Source organism: Emydura macquarii, unplaced genomic scaffold, assembly GCF_026122565.2.
Source record: "Emydura macquarii macquarii isolate MOO-44397 ecotype Brisbane River unplaced genomic scaffold, CSIRO-AGI_Emac_v2 contig_968, whole genome shotgun sequence".
NCBI classification, from domain to species: domain Eukaryota; kingdom Metazoa; phylum Chordata; order Testudines; family Chelidae; genus Emydura; species Emydura macquarii.
Window position 1 is genome coordinate 5,702,360 of NW_027131105.1, and position 18,101 is coordinate 5,720,460.

Below are 18,101 nucleotides of genomic sequence, written 5' to 3' on the forward strand. Positions count from 1 at the left end.
TCCGGAGCAGGGGTCCCCAAACTATGGCCTGTGGGCCACATCTGACCCACTGACATTTTCACCAGCCCTCTTCCCTCCTTCGTGGTCCTGCCCCTCCCCCCACTCCTCTCCCACATGGGCCCAGTATGCTGCCCCCAGCCCCAAGCAGTGCTACAAGGCAGCCGCTCCCTCCTCTCCCAGGTGGGCCTAGCGGTGCCCTGGCTGGAGCCATGCCTGGCCCCAAGCAGCACTGCAGAGCAGCTGCTTCCTCCCACCCCCAACCCGGTCACACAGGACCTGGGTCCAGCTGCCCAAAGAGCAAGACTGAGTTGTGTGGCCCTTGCAGCTGGAAGTCTGGGGACCCATGCTCTGGAGGAACCTCAAAAGAAGAGACCCCCTGCATTCTATCAGAACTGCCAACCTCACAGGATTGGTCATTTCTTAAAGCCTCAGCTCTCAGCCATATTATACAACTCTCCTTTAAAAAGTCTTCGTCTTCATGATTAGAAAAGAGTTTGAAAGTGGGACCGCTAAAGCCTCAAGCCACATGACAAAGATCAGTCTTTAAAACCTCTGGACTTTTGAAGCTCCAGCTTACTTTTCCAATGCTTGGGCCTGTCACTTATGTACCAGGAGTTATATTGCAGATGACAATCTGGCTTTTTCCTGACCGCTACAAGCATCCTCTTTTGCATGACCAATTGGTTTTTAGAAGTTAGAGGTAAATAAGATTACATCTAAAGTACAATACAGTAAGGCCAATATAAAAAAACAAGGGTTGCTGAAGTTATGGCTGTGAGACTAGTGGTAAGGACAGGGGAAAGAAGTCAGAACACCTGGGTTCTATGGCCAGCTCAGCCACAGATTTGTTACACTGTGACCTTTGGCAACAAGCTTGAGAGTAAATACACATTTTATGGGACTGAGGTTTAACTAGCACAGGACATGGGAAGGCACTATGCCCCTTTAAAGCAAGGGGGAGAGCATGCTGCCCTTCAGGGGCCTGTTTGCATTTTAGACAGTTGTGACTTCCTTGCTACCCCCAGCAGCTGAACCACACCTGACAGGAGCAGTGCCAAGTGCAGTTGCAATCTCAATCTGCCATCTTTGCCCTCAGAGGAAAGCATTAAGTATCTGTTTTCTGGTGGATATGGGGGTGCATTGTGCAGGTGGGAGAGAAAGCCAACCCATCTGCCTAGATCCACATCACAAGCTGGTATTGGTCAACTGCAGTGACTAATGAAGATAGCATCGAAACAGAGTAGCTGGAGATCAGCACTACTACAGTATGTGAGAAATGTTAGAGACATTCCAATTACACAACTGCTTATGAATCAGCAAGTTCTGATTCCATGGGGGTTTTGTTTTTTTAAAAGTAATGTTTTAAGAAAGTGCCCTTTTAACAACTCCAGGAGGAAGCGGTGGCCTGTTTGGTCAAATGGGGAACTTTCTCAGATGCTCAGTCGCCACTGGGTAGATTACAGCTAGACATTAAGAGAAGTCACCAACACTGCAGATGCATCTTTACACAGCTTTGCTCACAGGAGATGCGGTCTATGGGTAAGGCTGGGTTAGATTATAACAAGGAACACAAGTAAGTTTTGTGCCTTAGCTGGCAAGTTTCGCTAAATAGGGTTGATAGAAAGTCCTTGTCCTCCCACAGAGGAAAGGACAAATGGAGTCAGTGGCCCACAAACTTCCCATGTTTCTGCAGAACTGCTTCAACTGTAAGTTTGCGGTGGTGTATTTGTCCCACACAGGACAGATCTGAAGAGCTCTGTAGAAGTGTGAAAGCTTGCCTTTTTCACCAATAGAAGTTGGTCCAATAAGAGATTACCTCACCCACCTTGTTTCTCAATTGTAAGTGGCCACACTGGATCAGACTCATGGATCCATCTAGTCCAGTATCCATTCCCCCACTCCACCCCCAGTAGCCTGTACCATCGTCACAGAAAGGTGCACAAATCCTTAAGGGGATAATGAGAAAGTCACCTATCCACAGATTTCCCAATCCCCTTCAGAAGTTCTGCCATGAAGCATACACTTATCCCTCACAGGGTTTTAAAGTATATTAATCCAACCACCACCAAGCAGCAGAGATCACAGCTCTTGACCTATCAGCTAGCCAAGAATCCTATCCAGTAATTCTTGCTAGCCAGTCTCCACCACCTAGTTGTAGACTGCAAGCTCTTGTGGGCTGGGTGCAATACACAGGACAGTCCCTGATCCACTGAGTCCTGGTCAAGTTGAGCAATCACCTGTTGTCTCATCCTTTGCTTGTATGCTTTTTGGGGTAGGGGATCATCTTTTTGAGCTGTTTATGAAGCACCTGGCACAACGGGGTCCTGTCTGTGTGGTAGTGTCAAGGAGCCCTGCAAGACAAGCTGATCCTGTAATGTAAGTGAATGTCCCCCCCACCACATAAGTAACCCCTGAAACTCTCCTAGGCTCCTTATGTGACCGCAAATTCATAAGGGAAACTACATCTGTCGAGAAGTTCCTCCCCTTTCATTTTGAAATTTCTTGTTCTTCTCAGTTAGAATCTGTATTTCTGGCTAGTAAAAGCTGTCTTCTCTACTGTTATACAGGACAGTCTACACCATGCTAGTCAACATGCTGCAATGCACTGTGCATTGTAATCAGTTTACTTCGTTGCTACTTGGCAATGTAGTTTAAAGTGTTACAAAGGTAATAGCTATTTTTTGCATCATGCAATTGGTCACTTGGGAGGCTCCTCTCAAGTCACTGGGTGGTTCTGCTGAATTCCTCACATCCAGTGCTCCCCCAAAATGTGTTGCATGTCAGAGTAACTTCAGGCTGAGACAAATGTAACTAATTGCCTTATGGGTGGGCAGGGCCATGAAATTGAAACTGGCAAAGCTAGTTTGTGGTGAATGGAGGAGTTAGTTCTGTGGAATGTTACAAGGAGGAAGATATTCCAAAGGCATGTAGCTATGTTTGTGCAACAGATCCTAGAGCTGCTGGACTCAAGAGCTTGTCAGCAAGTGAATTAGTCATTTAGAGGATGCAGAGACTCCTTTGATTTGCTTTCAAAGACAAAACCAAGCAGAGAGCAACTGGCTGGAGCACCTAGAGCTGACAGCTGTACATCATCATCCCCACACCTGCCCAGCCTATTCAAATTCACTGGTGGTACCTTTACCTCAGGGCCAGCCTACACAAAAGCCTCTCCCCATGTGTGGGGAAGCTCCTGTTCAGCTGATTTTTCTCCTTACAAAGTAGTGCACATTTGAATATTAACCAGCAATCCTTACTCTATTAATGGTGCTGCCAAGTACCATACTAGCGCATCAGAGGTCCCAGAATTCACTGGCACAAGTCAGAGGTAGAGGAATACGATTTATACAGCAAGCCAGAAGAGTTGCAAAAAGCAGTCAAATCTAGGTATTTAAAATGCCATCTTAGGAATTTGTCTAAAATTCCAGCATACCTACCATGCTAACTTCTAAGCTAGTTCATGCAGGGCCAGATTTAGGGGCAGGTGACTCAGGCAACTGCCTGGGTTGCCGAGATTCTTGTTAGAGACAAAAGGGAAAAATGTATCATTTTATATGACAGGGATACATTGTATATGCAAATCATGCACCAAAGTTGTGAAATCGGCTACAAATGCAATAAAAATAAGTTATTCAAAAGTTTAGCAAATGGAGGGGGCACGCAATATGTTCCTTGCCTGGGGTGCCATTTGGTCTAGGGCCAGCTCTAAGGCCACGTACACCAGTGCAGTAGGATCTGCACTGAGGCACTAGTGCAGCTACACCAGCTGCTAAGGCCTCCCAGGGTAAACAACTCTGCCCCTACAAGGAATGCTACAGTTTATTACTGCAAGGTCTTGAGGCCCCAATTCAGTTCAGGGCCCCTTTGTGCAAGGTGCTGGGCAGACACTCAGAATCCATGTCCTGAAGATCTCACTGAGGCTAAGCTCATGTAGCAGCATCTGGGAGCAATGCTTTCCAGCATTCCTGGTTGGCTCAGACTCTTTGCCTCCCCCCACCTCCCCCAGATGACAATGAGCTGGCCCTAGTCAGTCATCTTCTCTGGATGGACTAGAGCAATGCAGTACATCTGGGCATGAAGCCTTTGGCACTTAGGAAACTTCAACTGGACAGAACGTTGCAGTGCATCTCCTCAGCAACTGGTTTGATTTGCTCACAGTAACCCTGTTCCTCTCTACTTTGGCATCCCATAGACCATCAAATGAAGGTAAGTATTGAGATCTTGAACTTTATCATGCACCTTGGCCTGAACCCAGGGTACCAGGAAGCTGTATACAATTCCAGAATGAAGACCCACTTCTGCTCCTCTGGCCCAGTGGAACTCTCCACAATAAGAGAGAAACTCACTTGTGTAGGAGACAGAGCTTTTCAGGGGTTGGCCCAAGACTGCAGAATGAACAGTCTGTGGAGCTAAGGCCCATCTTAAATCTCACCACCTTCCACTCCAAGTCAGAGGTGCATCTCTTTGCCCTGCCTTCTTTAATGAAGATTGTCCTTCAAACCCTTCACTGGGATGCCTACAATAAACTTGATAATGGCTGGGCCACTGGGGTGCTGAGTCCACTGCCTATTATACTGACCAATATCAACCCATTGTTTCCTTTAACTCAGATGCTCATCTCCATCTGTTTATCTTGTCAGCTCTTTGGGGCTAGGACTGTCTTCATTGTGGGTTTGGTACTTTACAATGGAGGCCTGGGCCATTAGGGTTCCTAGATGCTCTAATAAAAATAATGCAGTGTAAATTTTATAAAAAATTCCCAGACACAGCATTCCACAGCACACCACTTCTCCCCCATGGACTAACTGAAACTACTGACAGATGTTAGTCTTGTTACTTAACTACCAGAAGGTGCTCAGATATTGTAGTGATGAGTTTGGTGTAAAACTCTATAGAAGAGCTTACGGTCTAAACAGCAATACATGGCCACAGCCATAGGAAGGTCAGCAGCAGAGATGGGAACAGAACTCACATCTGACTCTGGTGCCTAACCACACCACCTCAAAATTGTTCCAAGTATGCTTATGCTGGAACATTAAACCACACAGAACTTTGTGAATCTTTGCAGCTGCAAAGGACAGCCCACATATGTTCAGCCACTTCCCCAGTTATGGGGACTGGTTTTGGTTTGAGCAATGCTCTTAGAACATAAAATAGTAGGAGTTTGCATGTAGCAGACTCCAGGTTCTCTGACTCAGCGAGACTCATAATGAAGGCAACACTATACACTACACTGTCTGCTTAACTCAGGCACAGAAAGAGTTAAGCTAGCTGTGCTAAAAGCTGTTCCAAACACCAAGTATCCAGATAACCTGTGCATTATTTAGAGATGCTTTGATATGCATTAGCGATGTGGTCAGACACTAGGGAAACCGGAACTCTGGATTTACTCCCAACTCAGCAGGGAAATTTAAACTACAGCTCTCTACAACTTCCAGTCTCAGTTCTGCCACTGACAACTTGGCAGACCTTCACAAGAAAATGTCAGCCAGCATCAGGTAGAAATACGTCAAGCCACCCCCTCTGTAGCAGTCCAGTGCTACTCAAAGCTCTTTACAAGCAGGCCATCCAAGGGCATTCATTTGCTTCAGACTACATTGGGTGTAAGGGATGCAGGGCCGCTCACTCTGGAATGTGGGGTTGATCCACAGCCAAGATTATGGGAAGTCACAAACATGAGGTGACATGAGTTGGCAGGTCTGAGCCCATAAGTAGGATGCGTGTCCATGTCACTACCAGAACTGCTGGTTGTGTCAGCAAGTCCGCCCACATCTGCCCCTCCATCACCTTGGAATCTGATCCCTTCCTACCCCACCTCCTCTGGAAAGTAGAGAGTCTTCTCTCCAGCTTTATAAATGTGGAAATGGAAGGCACAGAAATAAAGCCACTTGCTCCAAGGCCACATGGAGTCGGGGAGGCAAAAGATCTGGCTTTAGTTCCCAATCTAGCACTTTAATCATGAGGCTAGCATAGGGCACAAATGAAGCTACCACTCTGGCTTATAAAGAGACCCTTAAAAACCATTGTGGCAGGCATTTTGGAAATACCTGAGAACAGGACTGAAATCTCAACAGCACCTAATTGGGCACCTTTCATGCAACTAAGTGGGACTTGACACTCCTCCTATAGAAGGAATGCTAATTGGCTAAGACCAGAAGACTGGGGAGGTGGCTCAAGGCTATTTTCCATGTAGCAGATAGTCCTCCAATGCATATTCCTCCAGGGCAACACACCCTGAACAATTCCAATCAGCTGAGAAAACTCAGCATCAACAGTGACTGTTCCTGGGTCCATCCTTAGTCAGGGGACCTTATTTTAAGACCAGAAGGGACCAAGAGATCACACAGTGTGACCTCTTGTGTATCACAGGCCATTAAACTTTAAACTAAACCATTTCAGTCCCTGCATTCTGTGCCTGGGACACAAGTCTGAGAAAAAGGCTACAGCTACACTAGAGTTGAGAGGCACAGCTGCACCCATGCAGCTGTGTCACTGCAGTGCTGTAGTGCAGACGCTCTCCCGCCAACGTAGAACCATCCACACTGGCATTTAGGTCAGTGTAACTTAGGTCGCTCAGGGAAGTGGCTTATTCACACCCAAGTGACAATGTCTACACCATGTAAGCTGTAGTATGTACGCACTGAGGCCCACCTATGGTGGAGGCCCATGGCAGCAAGGCATTTATTTTGAGACATGATTAGGGGACCTCAGCAGGTGACCAAAGTCCCACGCTGCAAAGAAAGGCAAAAAACCTCAATGTCCCTGACAATCTGACTTGGGAAAAACCTTTTCCTACATCCAGTCTGGTGATCGGTTAGACCCTGAGCATGTGAATTCATGAGCCAGGCAACAAAGGATTCTCTGCATCACATGGCAGCACTGGTCCAGTCTATCAGAATTCCATCAAGGGCTAATTGATCTCATGCCTGTGAAGTCCTCAAGTCCCCAGTCATTGCTTGGGCTGGACATGCCCCTTATACAAAAGGTACTCATTTACATCAAGTGCAACTGACTCCACTAAAGGAACAGGTGAAGGTGAATAGGCCACATAGCAGCCTGAGACTAAAAGCCAGTCTTAGAGACTGAAGATGTCAGCTATCAGCTATGAGGCTCAATGGGTGGATATCTATGGCTTGCGTTACACAGCTCAGATGTGGCCTTAGAGTATATACAAACTTAGATACTACCCATCCTGCCCATAAACATCCTGGGTTTGACTTGTCCTTAAAGTGCTAAAGTATCTGTATATCCAGGGAGGTCAATGAAAACTGCTTCCCCCCACCCCCACCCACCCACTTTGCAGTCAAGCCAGTCACCACCTCTGTTGTCCGGCAGTCATTCCAAGGTCCAACTGTGCTAGAGCCCTCAACTGGTTCTGATCAGCCCACAATGAACAGTGTTTCCAGCTACAGAACTTTACAGCACCAACACTGACATGCCAATTTTGGGGTGATGTCTCATTTAAGAACCAAACATCCTTTGACAAGTTGCTTTGACCATTTCCTTGCCTGTTTCATGGTTTAATAGTAGGAGAACAAGGAGGCTAACAGCTTTAAGGACAACACATCCTGCAATAATCAAGAAGTGAACTTAGTAGTTTGAGAGAAGAGTCTCATTTGCTCTGCAGTGGCTGGATTCCTCACACACCTTTCCCTCAAGCAGATAAACTTTGTAACCAGCTCCAAGGTTTATCCAAGACCCAGAAGAACTCTCCCCATTGATGGGTCTCAGGGATATTGTATTCACCTCAATAAATCTCCTGTTGGTACAGCAGAAGTCTTGCATTCAGAACAGCTCTGAAGAGAGGATTGGGGTGATGTAAGCTACATGCCTCCTTCCTTCATTTTGTTATCAATGCTTGGGAATAATTTGTATTACAGTAGTAGCTAGGTCCCACAAATACCAGATCAAGGGCTCTGACAGGCAATAGCCAGACAAAGCAAGACACTTCTGCCTAGAGAACTTGTAGGTGTTATACCCATTTTACACAGAGAAGTGACTTACTCAGGTTCTTATGAAGTTGGTAGTGGGACCAGGATTTGATCCCCTTTCAAGCCTCCGTCAAGTGCCATAACTGGCCTTTGCCATCAATCAATGCAGATTACCTTTGTGTTTTAAGTTTAGAAGGTGAAACTGACTAGAGATTTGCCTACCTGGGAGAGTTATTGGTATAACCTAAGATGTGAATTTAAACTGATTAGTTATACTGGAATTGACCTCACATGGACACTCTCTGGTATAAGGCAGCCTTCTCAGTTTGTCTCTTGGGAAGGAGTTTAAGTTAAAGTCAAGAGGCACTTTATTCTGGGGTAAGAGTGTCCACATGGGGGAGGTCACACTATGTGCCTGCATCACTAGCACAGGCTTTCCCCATGTAACCCACACCTGAGACACTAGCACAATACAAGACACTGCAGGGAATGTGTCACAACAAAAGTTTAGAAATTAAAAAACCAAGAGGCATCTAAGACTTTTTTTCCTACAAGTTGTTCTAGGCTAGGGATTGAAGTGACTTGACTCTTTAAAGTGGCCCATAAATCTCACTACAAGAATGTGAGACAGCAAATTTCTTCCATTACAAATTCCTTGGTTTGTAAGGGGGAGGGGGAGAATTTTTCCACAATTTATGGTGCTTTGTTTAGTTTTATATCCTGGTTTCTTTTGGTCTAGGGGCAGCAAGAGCCTTATCTTTGAAAGCAGTTTCCTGCAGGCATTACTAGTCACTGGAAAAAATATCAGAGGAGGGTTTGGAAAGGCTGTTGTGATTAATAAGCAAGACATTTTCCTTCCCGCCTTTGCCGTAACCAAGAAGCCACAAATACAAGAGGAGCTTCTGGAGCAATGCAATCAAATGCCAGCATTTTGAGACTCAGGAAGAACTAAGCTAAGTTACAACACACTGCACAGAGATCTGAATGAGCCCAGAGATGGACACAGAAGAGGACAGGCAGGGACCAGTTTAGGAGTAACAAGCCCAGTCCTTCTGCTGGGAGCTGCTGTCAGACTGGAGTGCTTTGAAAGTGTGTGGCGTACAGAAGAGGGGTGAAAGGCTACAGCGGAAACACCGAGAAGCCAATACAAAAAGACTGAAACATTAGGTCACGATCAGGCACTTGCTAGAGTCAGAGGTGGATCGCAGCTGCCACTAGGTCAATAGACCAATAAAGAGACCTTTTTAGAGTCAGATGTTGTGACCCAGGGGAGCTAGACAGAGGTAAATATTTATGCTGCTTGGGAGGCAGAAGAGCCAGGTCAATACAGAGCATTTGCCTCTAGAAGGAAAGCTGGTCTTGTGGATGGGGGAAGTGGGCTGGGATTCACAAGATCTGGGCACTATTCCCAACTCTGCCGCCCAGGGCCAGTCACTACTGTGACTCAAATCCCCCCCAAAATGGGGATAAATACCCAGGGCTCACTTTGGGGCCTATTCAGATACTATGATAAAAATAGGAAAAATGAAGGAGCACACTGAGATGACCCCTGACCCAATCTCAGCTGTGGTGGCAAAGGAATTTAGCTGGAACTAATATTTACTTGATTAAGTTCTGCCAAGCCTACTTATAACTAGGGCCAGAAATCTGCCTGTGCACTCCCCCTACACTGGATTCTCAGGTGAAGATTATGATCTTGGTGTTGCTCCTCAAGGATCTGCTTGGAATGCAGACTGTGGGTCAAACTCCCCCAGGAACTAAGGCCCACTCCAAAGGCACAGTATGCTTCTCTGTCCTCCCTAGTCCAATATTGAGAGAGCAATATGGCCATCCAGATCTGTGGAATGCTGCAGAAGGTGTTCCATGCTGTTCTAGGTGCTGCAGGCATGTTTGGCAGGCTGTGGAGGACGCTATTTCAGAGGCAACATCACTGCAGATATCTAGCAGCAAAATCTGGGAAATTGACCACTGAATTAATAGTTTAGCCAGGATAGTAAAAGCATTAAGCTAAATAGCAGAATGGCAGTCTGAGTTGAATGTTGTGAAGTATCACACACAAGTCAGGGGGAAAAAAAAGAGGTTACTCAATGGAGCACAGAATGGGGAGCCAGGACTTCTGGGTTCTCCACTCAAGAGCCAGTAGGTCTAGTGGTTTAGACTAGGGAGTTACTGGAGGATCAGGACACCAGGTTCTTTTCCCCATCCTTGCTGCTCACTTATCTTACACTAGTCAATTCCACTCTATGCCTCAAGTTTTCCATCCATATCTGTAGGACAGGGACAACAGTGACCTACCACCAAGAGGGTGGGCTGATGAACTCATGAGGCCCTACACTCAACTCCATGGTTGGAGTTAGTCTGGGTGCAACATGATCACAGGCCAGCAACCTCATCATGTACAGCCAGCGAGGAGGTTTTACTGGAACAGCTAATCTGCTATGAAGCCTATGTTGCTGCATCTTCACTGCTATTGTTACCCACTCTAGCTAGGTTAAATCTAGTGTGCTTACCACCACCTTCATTTGTGGCATGGACACAGTTACACCAAAGGAACTCAATTAGTCTACAACCTATTGGCCATCTATGGGATTTAGGCTCTCAAGTGCCTACACCACTTTTGCAAATGGGAGTGGAGTGCTTTTGAAATGTTTTCCCTATATCTACTTAGGGTATGTCTCACTGTAGAGTTAGTTGAAGCTCTTACCTATGTGTTGTCCCTACCATCCCACTCATCCGACATAAAACCCTCTCACCCAGGTTTAGTGAGATGTTCAGCTGGCCTGGCTAGGGCTTAGAGTCCAGGTTCTGCTTTCACTTGGTGTTACTAATCCAATGCCTTCCCGCAGTTCTCTTCATGTGTCCAGGAGGGATGAATCCTCACAATTCATTAAGACAAAGCAGCACAGCATACTGCTACACCAAGTACTATGGAATGTGCCATCAGAAATCCTAATGATCTGGGGATTGCAACAGCAGACAGAATAGCAAAAGTATGACTTGCAGTGTGACTGCTGACGTCTAAACTTGGCTATCCTGGATGCTGGTCACGCAAGTTCTCTGCAGTGAAGGCATGCCTCTAAATTACACTGGTGCATCCAAATTAGGGATTTGAACTCAACACTTGCTTTAAATTGGTTCATCTTGCAAGGTGAGTCACAAGATTAGGCAAGGGCTAAACACATCTGAGGTTTACACCAGTTTAATTAGACTTGGTTGAACAGGTGCTGCTCTTCTGATATGAGCAGGGTCTTGCAAACTCAGTCAGCCATTGTCCCTACCTCCAATACAGTGGAGAGAAGGGAAACAGATTATATTACTCATTTACAGAAGTGAGTCAGGTAAGTAACTTATTGAGATGATCTGAAGTTTTGTGTACTCTGCAGCAGGCTTCACAGCTAATTAAGGTGGTGGTGGGGTGTCATCCCTATTGCACAGCTAGAGAGATTGGCATCATTAATGATGCCACTTACCCCTGACAAAGCAGAGCTGGGCCTAAAACGCAGGAGTCCTAACTCCCCACCCATCCCATGCTTTAACCATTACACTGCATTCCTCATCCAGTGTAGAACTAGAACCCAGGAGTCCTGAGTCCCAGCAGCCAGCTCTTAGTTCATTTCTATTAGTAATATTGGCCCCACACACAGCAAGAGAGTTGTCACCCTGAAGGGCTTCTATTCTAAATAGGACAGGGTGGGATGGGAAGTCACTTGCCATGGGTCACACAGCAGAACCAGGAATAGAACCTACATCTCCCAACTCCAAGTCAAATGCCCTAGCCACTAGACCATGCTGCTCTCTCTAAATGGCCTTAAAGCATGGATAACGCAACACATGATTCTCCATGCATCCAGAGGATGCCATGCTAGCCTCCCAAGATAGACTGAATGTGTCCACTCCAGAGCCATTGCATTAGGACAGCACATGCACTTTGGCAGCTTCACAGTTAAGTCTCAGTTCCTTTGGAGGACAGAGCTACTTCAAGTTTGCCTTTGGATAGACTTTCCAAGTGGCCCCATTCACTTCCAAACCCAAAAAGCAGAGAACACTCATAGCTCCCAAAACATCGGACTGCTCCAGAAAGCTTGACCAGCACCAGACTTTTAGCCACCAGCACAATAGGACTTTTTGCACAATTCACTGGTCAATCACTTCTATGCTAGGAGTTGGTATCAGGGGCTAACATCTCAAGCCTTGGCCTACAGAGAACCAGGAAGGCTAGGTGGATGACCTAAGAATCTGTCAAGCTATTTGGCCTTTAAGGTGAAACAAATCCAACTGCCTTTGCTAGGAGCAGTAGCCTGCTGCTGTTATACGAAGCGCTTTGCACACATGTACTCTAGACTAGACCCATTTAAGAGGCCAAAATAAATGGAGGGATAATCACATTTAGCTCAAGCTAGTATAAAGAGACTATGATCTCCAGTGTCATGCTTCAGGGCTCAATGGTCCCAGTGGTCTGTCTGATCCAATATGGAAATTCCCATGTAACATAGGTATTGGAGTGCATTTAAAGCAAGTAGTTACCTCTGCTTATGCGTTGCTTCTCTCCGGAGAGAATACCAGGTGTGTCAATGATACTGATGCTATCCAGGACAGGGTTGGGTAGCTGGGCACACATGAACCTATATGAGAAGAGACACTCAAGTTAAATAGGCAGTCACTTTCCTTCCATAGGACGTAGAAGATCAGAGGCCAGAAAATCCAAGACAGACCAGCCACATGGTCAAGGCTCTAGGCTGGGCCTCAGGAACGCTGGGTTCAATTCCCTATTCTGCCAGACTCCCTGCGTGACCTGAGGCAAGTCTCACAGCAAGTGCCCCCCACTCCCAGCAGACACTCCCTGTTTTGCAGACAGGGGAATTAAGGCAACGTTTTACCTCATGGATATTGTAAGCATAAATCCAGCCTCAGGTATATGGGGGAGTGGTTGTTAAGGTCAACAGCAGGCTTTTTGGCATAGGGGCAGTCATTTATTGGGTTTGTGTCATTTTTAGTTAACCTATTCTTCTATGGTATCTGAAACCTTTAAGCACAATAGTGGAACTGACTTGATTTTTATTGTCCAAGCCACCTAGGTAAATAGTAGCAACAAGTAAATCTGATTGCAAAATTGTCACTTCTAATAATCTGAGCTATTAGTAACCAATGGAGTCATTAAGAACATTAACTGGGAATGTCAGCCAGTACTGCAACTTAGTGTACTTTATACCTTCTTGCTTCTGATAAAGTGGCAAACTTGACACACCACAACTGATTTAAAGGAAAGTGACAGACCTTCGAGTTCCATACCCAGCCTTTCCACTAGTCCAACAATACTATGATCAGTAATTTAATGCTTCCATTCACTGTTTCTTGAAAATAAGGTCTGATCAAAAGTTAAGAGTCAATTAAGAAGAGGGGGGAATTTGCTGGAATTCTTCCCCCTCCCCCCCCACTAGGCAGACCAACTGGCAAGATCTTTAGCTAGTTCTTATTTGAGATGTAGGCCACAGCAATTTTAGTTCCTCAGCAGTCAACATCTGCTTTCTGTTGGGAGATTTCAGCTAGCTCTGTAGAAAGGAAGAGTCCAATGACTACAACAGCAAGGCAATAGTGCTGAGCTAACACTGATTTCATACAGAGGCAGGAAATCTCCCATTGTAAACCTTAATCCCTTGTGTTTGAGAAGAGACTGAGCAGTTTTAGAAGCTGGACATTTCTACATCATCTTTCAGCCACAAAAATCTTAGTTTCTCCTGCATGCCTTGTGGCTGATACACAGGCACCTTTAGAATGGTGAATTACTGCACAACAGTGGGAGACTGCAAAATGCAAATGCAAGGACATCATTCTAAAATCTGCTACTCTTGTATTCATCCTAGAGACCCACAGTGCTCCTTTAAGGACCTTTAGGACGAATGCAAGAGAGACTTTTGTTACATGCCAGTTGAACAATCCACTTGCTAGGATAGTTAGCATGGATTAAAAGGGTGCAGTGTATTAAAGCTGCAGTATTTAAGACCCATTTTTAAGAACACAAGGTTATCAAGAGGAGACAACTGGGGTTAAGCATTAACAGTCTTTGCTTTCTTCCAACGGAGATCAGAGGCCAACATTCCAGAGACCCATTTAACCCTGCAGTTAAAACACCACCTAGGATCAGTTTGATAATACACAAGCCAGCTCACAAACAATGAGTAGCACCTGACCTATAACTGTCCAAGAGGCATCCTTCTGGGAAGCCAGGAAGCAATCAAATAGAGAGGGAGCGGTCATACATTAAAGCTGCATGCTATTCTACTAGTACAGTTTTCAAGTGTTCCATTCATGCCTTGATGCATCATGGCCCCATGATCAGCTATGAAATTACCCTCTATCACCAAGGGCAGGGAACCCATCTCCTGGTGACTGAGTATTAGGAGAACTTGTAGCTGGATCTCTGAATTACCCACTTCCCCAGGGAGTTTCACTTCCAAAGTGAATACAGAATTGTGACACTTTCTCCTCTTTCAACTGCAGAAGCAGCCACAAGCTAGGAAGAGTCCACCACCATCAAGCCTGAGGCAGCCCCTTAGTGGATCACTGTATTTCCATGCCCCCCTTTATTACTGAGGTCACATCTTTGTGCAAGAACAGGGAAGCCCAAGGGGAATCCCACCATGAAACAAGAATTAGTTTAGTTTGAGAGAAGTTAGACTTGGCACCTCATTGCTCATGCTTTTTTTTTCTTTTTTTTTTGGGGTGGGGGGGAGGGGAGGAGGGAAGGACAACACTGAGTCTCTAAAAGTTCAAAGTTACTGTAGGCATCAGGACTCCTGTGTTCTACCCTCAGCTGTGGGCACACTTGGTTAAGTCACTTCAACCCTGGTTTTTACTTATGCCATCTGTAAAACAGGGATGTTACCCTATGGGCTTGGAGCTCGACAAGTGGGTGCTTCAGTTAGTGTAAAGAGGCCTTGACCTAACAGCTTTATAGGTGCCAACAGCACTTTGGCAAGAAGCGATTTTCCAGCTGGTACAGAGGCTTTATACCAGCCCTGGGAGCAAGGGGGACTGGCAGGAGCACCCCGCAATACCACGATCCTGTGCTTACAAGGGGGCTACTGCATCCCCACACAGTCCACCCTAAGTGCAAGACCAGAGAATTGGGCTCTGAATTATGAAGGAATGCTGTCATATTAAGACTTTAAATGAATCAGAGCTCCTTCTTAGAGTTACTAGCCTCTTTGGTTTTGAGCAATGGAATTTTGGAAGCTTACATTAACTTACTTTAATATTAAATTTTTCATCTAAGCTTGGGCAAATTCCCAGTCAGTTTCATGTTTGTTTAGGGTCAGTTCCTAGACAATGTCACAGACAGCCCCCTGCACGCACCAGCCAGATGGGGCCAAGACAACATTGCTATCAAAATCTGAGACACCTTGATGGGAAGGCATCACTCTTAAGTTCTTCAAAACTGAGGCTGGTTTAATGACAGGGAGGGAGTTTTAGAGTATTTAGCTGCAGGGTTTATAGGGTGTAGCATCCAAGAACTATGCCTTAGAGCCACAGTTCTCAATCTTTTTGGGCTCAGGACCCATTGGTAAATGTTTATGGCCTGTCTCAACTCAGTAAATAGTCTAGGAGTGGAGGTTCTTGGGTGGTTTTCAGTCAGGTCTTGCCCAACACTCACCCCACAGTAGCAGCTCCTGCACTGTGAAATTGGTTAGGCTCCACTCTAGGCATTGCAACCTCCACACCGAGGTTTGGCCCCGCTTCCCTGCCTGGACCAAATTTGTGAAAGTGGAGTCCTGACCTGGCTCACCAGGTTACAGTACCACACACTCCAATTTGGCCTACCTGCACTCCAGTCATCATGACAGTTGGGCCAAACCCAAGTAGCACTGGGATCCCAGAGGTTGCAGTGCCTGGAGTAAGGAGGTGAGCCCAGCTAGCCCCATGGGACAGGAGCTGAAACATTCTAGCAATCCAATTTTGGACCCCTACCACAGGTTGAGACACTGCCTTAGAGGGAAGCCAAAATCACCATGTGTCTCACTCAGCAAGGGAATTGCTTCCAAATGGGTGGTGTACAGGGCAGCTAGGGGCCTAGTCAATGAAATTCTACTAGCTGAGAAGGGACAGACATCAATACCGATTTGAGCCTACATGACAAAGATCTCTCCCCTCCCAAGCCCACATTTTGGGAGATAGCAGGTAAGAACAATACCCAGACCCTCAGGTGCTGCTAGAGGTGGGGGGGGAGGATAGGTAGCAGAATTCCTCCATCTCAGGGGTGTCAGCACTAAGGATCGTAGCTCAAGAGATGCAAACGGGGTGGGGCAAAGAGTTGGTTCCTAGCTCATGGAATTACTGCAGGACTTGCTAAAGGCATCAAGCAGTAGGAGACAGCAATTGTTTAGGGCGGGTGGCCTTTGTTCCACCCTTTATGGCAGTGGTTTTCAACTTTTGGTCCACAGACTCTGGGGGGTCCACAGACTAAGTCTAAGATTTCCAAAGGTATCCGCACCTCCATTTGAAATTTTTAAGGGTCTGCAAATGGAAAAAAAAAAGTTGAAAACCACTGCTCCAGGGCACCCCAACTGCAGAGCCCTTATACAGCTGCAGCCAGAGGGCATGCTCTCAAAACTACAGGTCAGGGGTGGGGAGCTTAACATGAACCCAGGCTTGGCATGAGTTTGAGAGGCTCCCCATCCCCACCAACCCAAGTACCAGCCAGTGACCTCCTTCCTCAACAGGAGACAGCCCCAGGCTCAGGGCTTTGGAGGGGCGCTGTGATGTAGGAGTTGGCACACCCAGCAACATGAAGAACATTGACCTAAGTCTGGGGGTTTCCCAGAGTATAGTTGGCAAATTCCACCAGCCCCGCCCACCCCGGGCCCTCCACACCAGCATCTCGGCTCTCGCAGAACATGCTATGGTCCAGGCTGGGGGTACCCGGTTGTGCCACCCATGCCCACTCCCCAGCCCAGACTCCCCTGTGGAGGAAGGCACTCAGGGGAGGCTGAGCTCAGGGCATCAGTGCAGGTCCCCAGCCCCCTACCCACCCTCCGTGCCCGACGGACCTATTGAGGACGGTGCTAGGCGGGGGGTGCCATGAACATCAGTGCAGGCCCCCAGCCTCCCCCCCCCACACACCTCCTGTGGGTGAAGTTGCTGAGGGGGCAGCTAGGGGGTGTGAGTGGCCCCCTCCCCGCCCAGCCCCCCACCTGTGACGGAAGGCGCTGCGGGGGATGGGGGTGTCACCTGTTGAGGAAAGCGTTGCCGAAGGCGTTGAGCTTGCGGAAGGGCCGCCGCGGGTCGACCACCAGAGCGTTGCCAGGGACGACGCCCTCGCTCTCGCCGCCCATGACGGCGATGAAGGAGTCGGTGGTGGGCTCGGGCCCGATGCGCATGCCCGGGAAGTCCTGCTCGATGAGGTGCCGGATGAAGGTGGTCTTGCCCGTGCTGTACTGCCCCACCAGCAGCACCATGGGCTTGTTCTCCCAGTCGGCCGGCTCCAGCGCCGGCGAGTGGAAGTCGTGGAAGCGGTAGTACTCCTCCAGGGGCAGCAGCTTGCTGGCGTAGAGCTGCTTCAGCCCCTCCGAGACCGTGCGGAACAGCTCCGGCTCCTTGCGCCGCCGCGCGTCCTTGCTCACCCAGCTGAACATGGCTACGGAGGGGGGCGGGGAAGGCCGCGTTACCAGCCGAGACTCGGCTTCGCGATTGACCCGCTCAGCCGCCTGCCACGGAATGAACCAGTCCACCGCCTCAGAGCCAGCTTTTATACGCCTCCCCGCCCCTCGGCCACGCCCCCGCGAAGCTGATTGGTGCTCGCCAGGAAGGCCGTTTCCGTCTCGCTCTCTCGTCTCGTCCCGCCCGCCTCGTTCCACAATCGCGATGATGTCCCTTCCGCCCCTCTCTACCGCCTTTGCCTTTCCCCACCCTCCATGACAGCTACCGAGGCGGAAGTAGCTCCAGAGTAGTCGCTCACATCTCCAACAGCCGCCATGACAGTTAGCGAGGCAAAAGTCGCCTCAACCGTCGGCTGTTCTAGGCTCATCGCGCGGTGTTTAGGGGCCGTAGGGGTCACCCCACCTGACCGTCTGACCAAACCCACACTAACAATGAGGGGGTTGCTATCTCCACCCTCTGGCTCCTCACCACCACCCAGCTCCCTTCACGTTGGGGTCTCTGATCCCATTATCACTTAAT

At 47.7% G+C, this 18,101-nt stretch overlaps 1 protein-coding gene across 1 annotated transcript in view; it reads right to left on the reverse strand.

The window, feature by feature from the left end:
- The window catches only part of EHD1 (EH domain containing 1), a 30,831-nt gene extending 13,198 nt beyond the window's left edge, over positions 1-17,633 (reverse strand). Inside the window, exons 1-2 of the mRNA XM_067543939.1 lie at positions 17,154-17,633; positions 12,453-12,550 (exon numbers count right to left, since the gene is read on the reverse strand). Of these exons, the coding sequence (XP_067400040.1) occupies positions 12,453-12,550; positions 17,154-17,557 (502 nt within the window). The 5' untranslated portion in view covers positions 17,558-17,633. The remainder of the gene's footprint in view (positions 1-12,452; positions 12,551-17,153) is intronic.
- Positions 17,634-18,101: the final 468 nt, after the last annotated feature.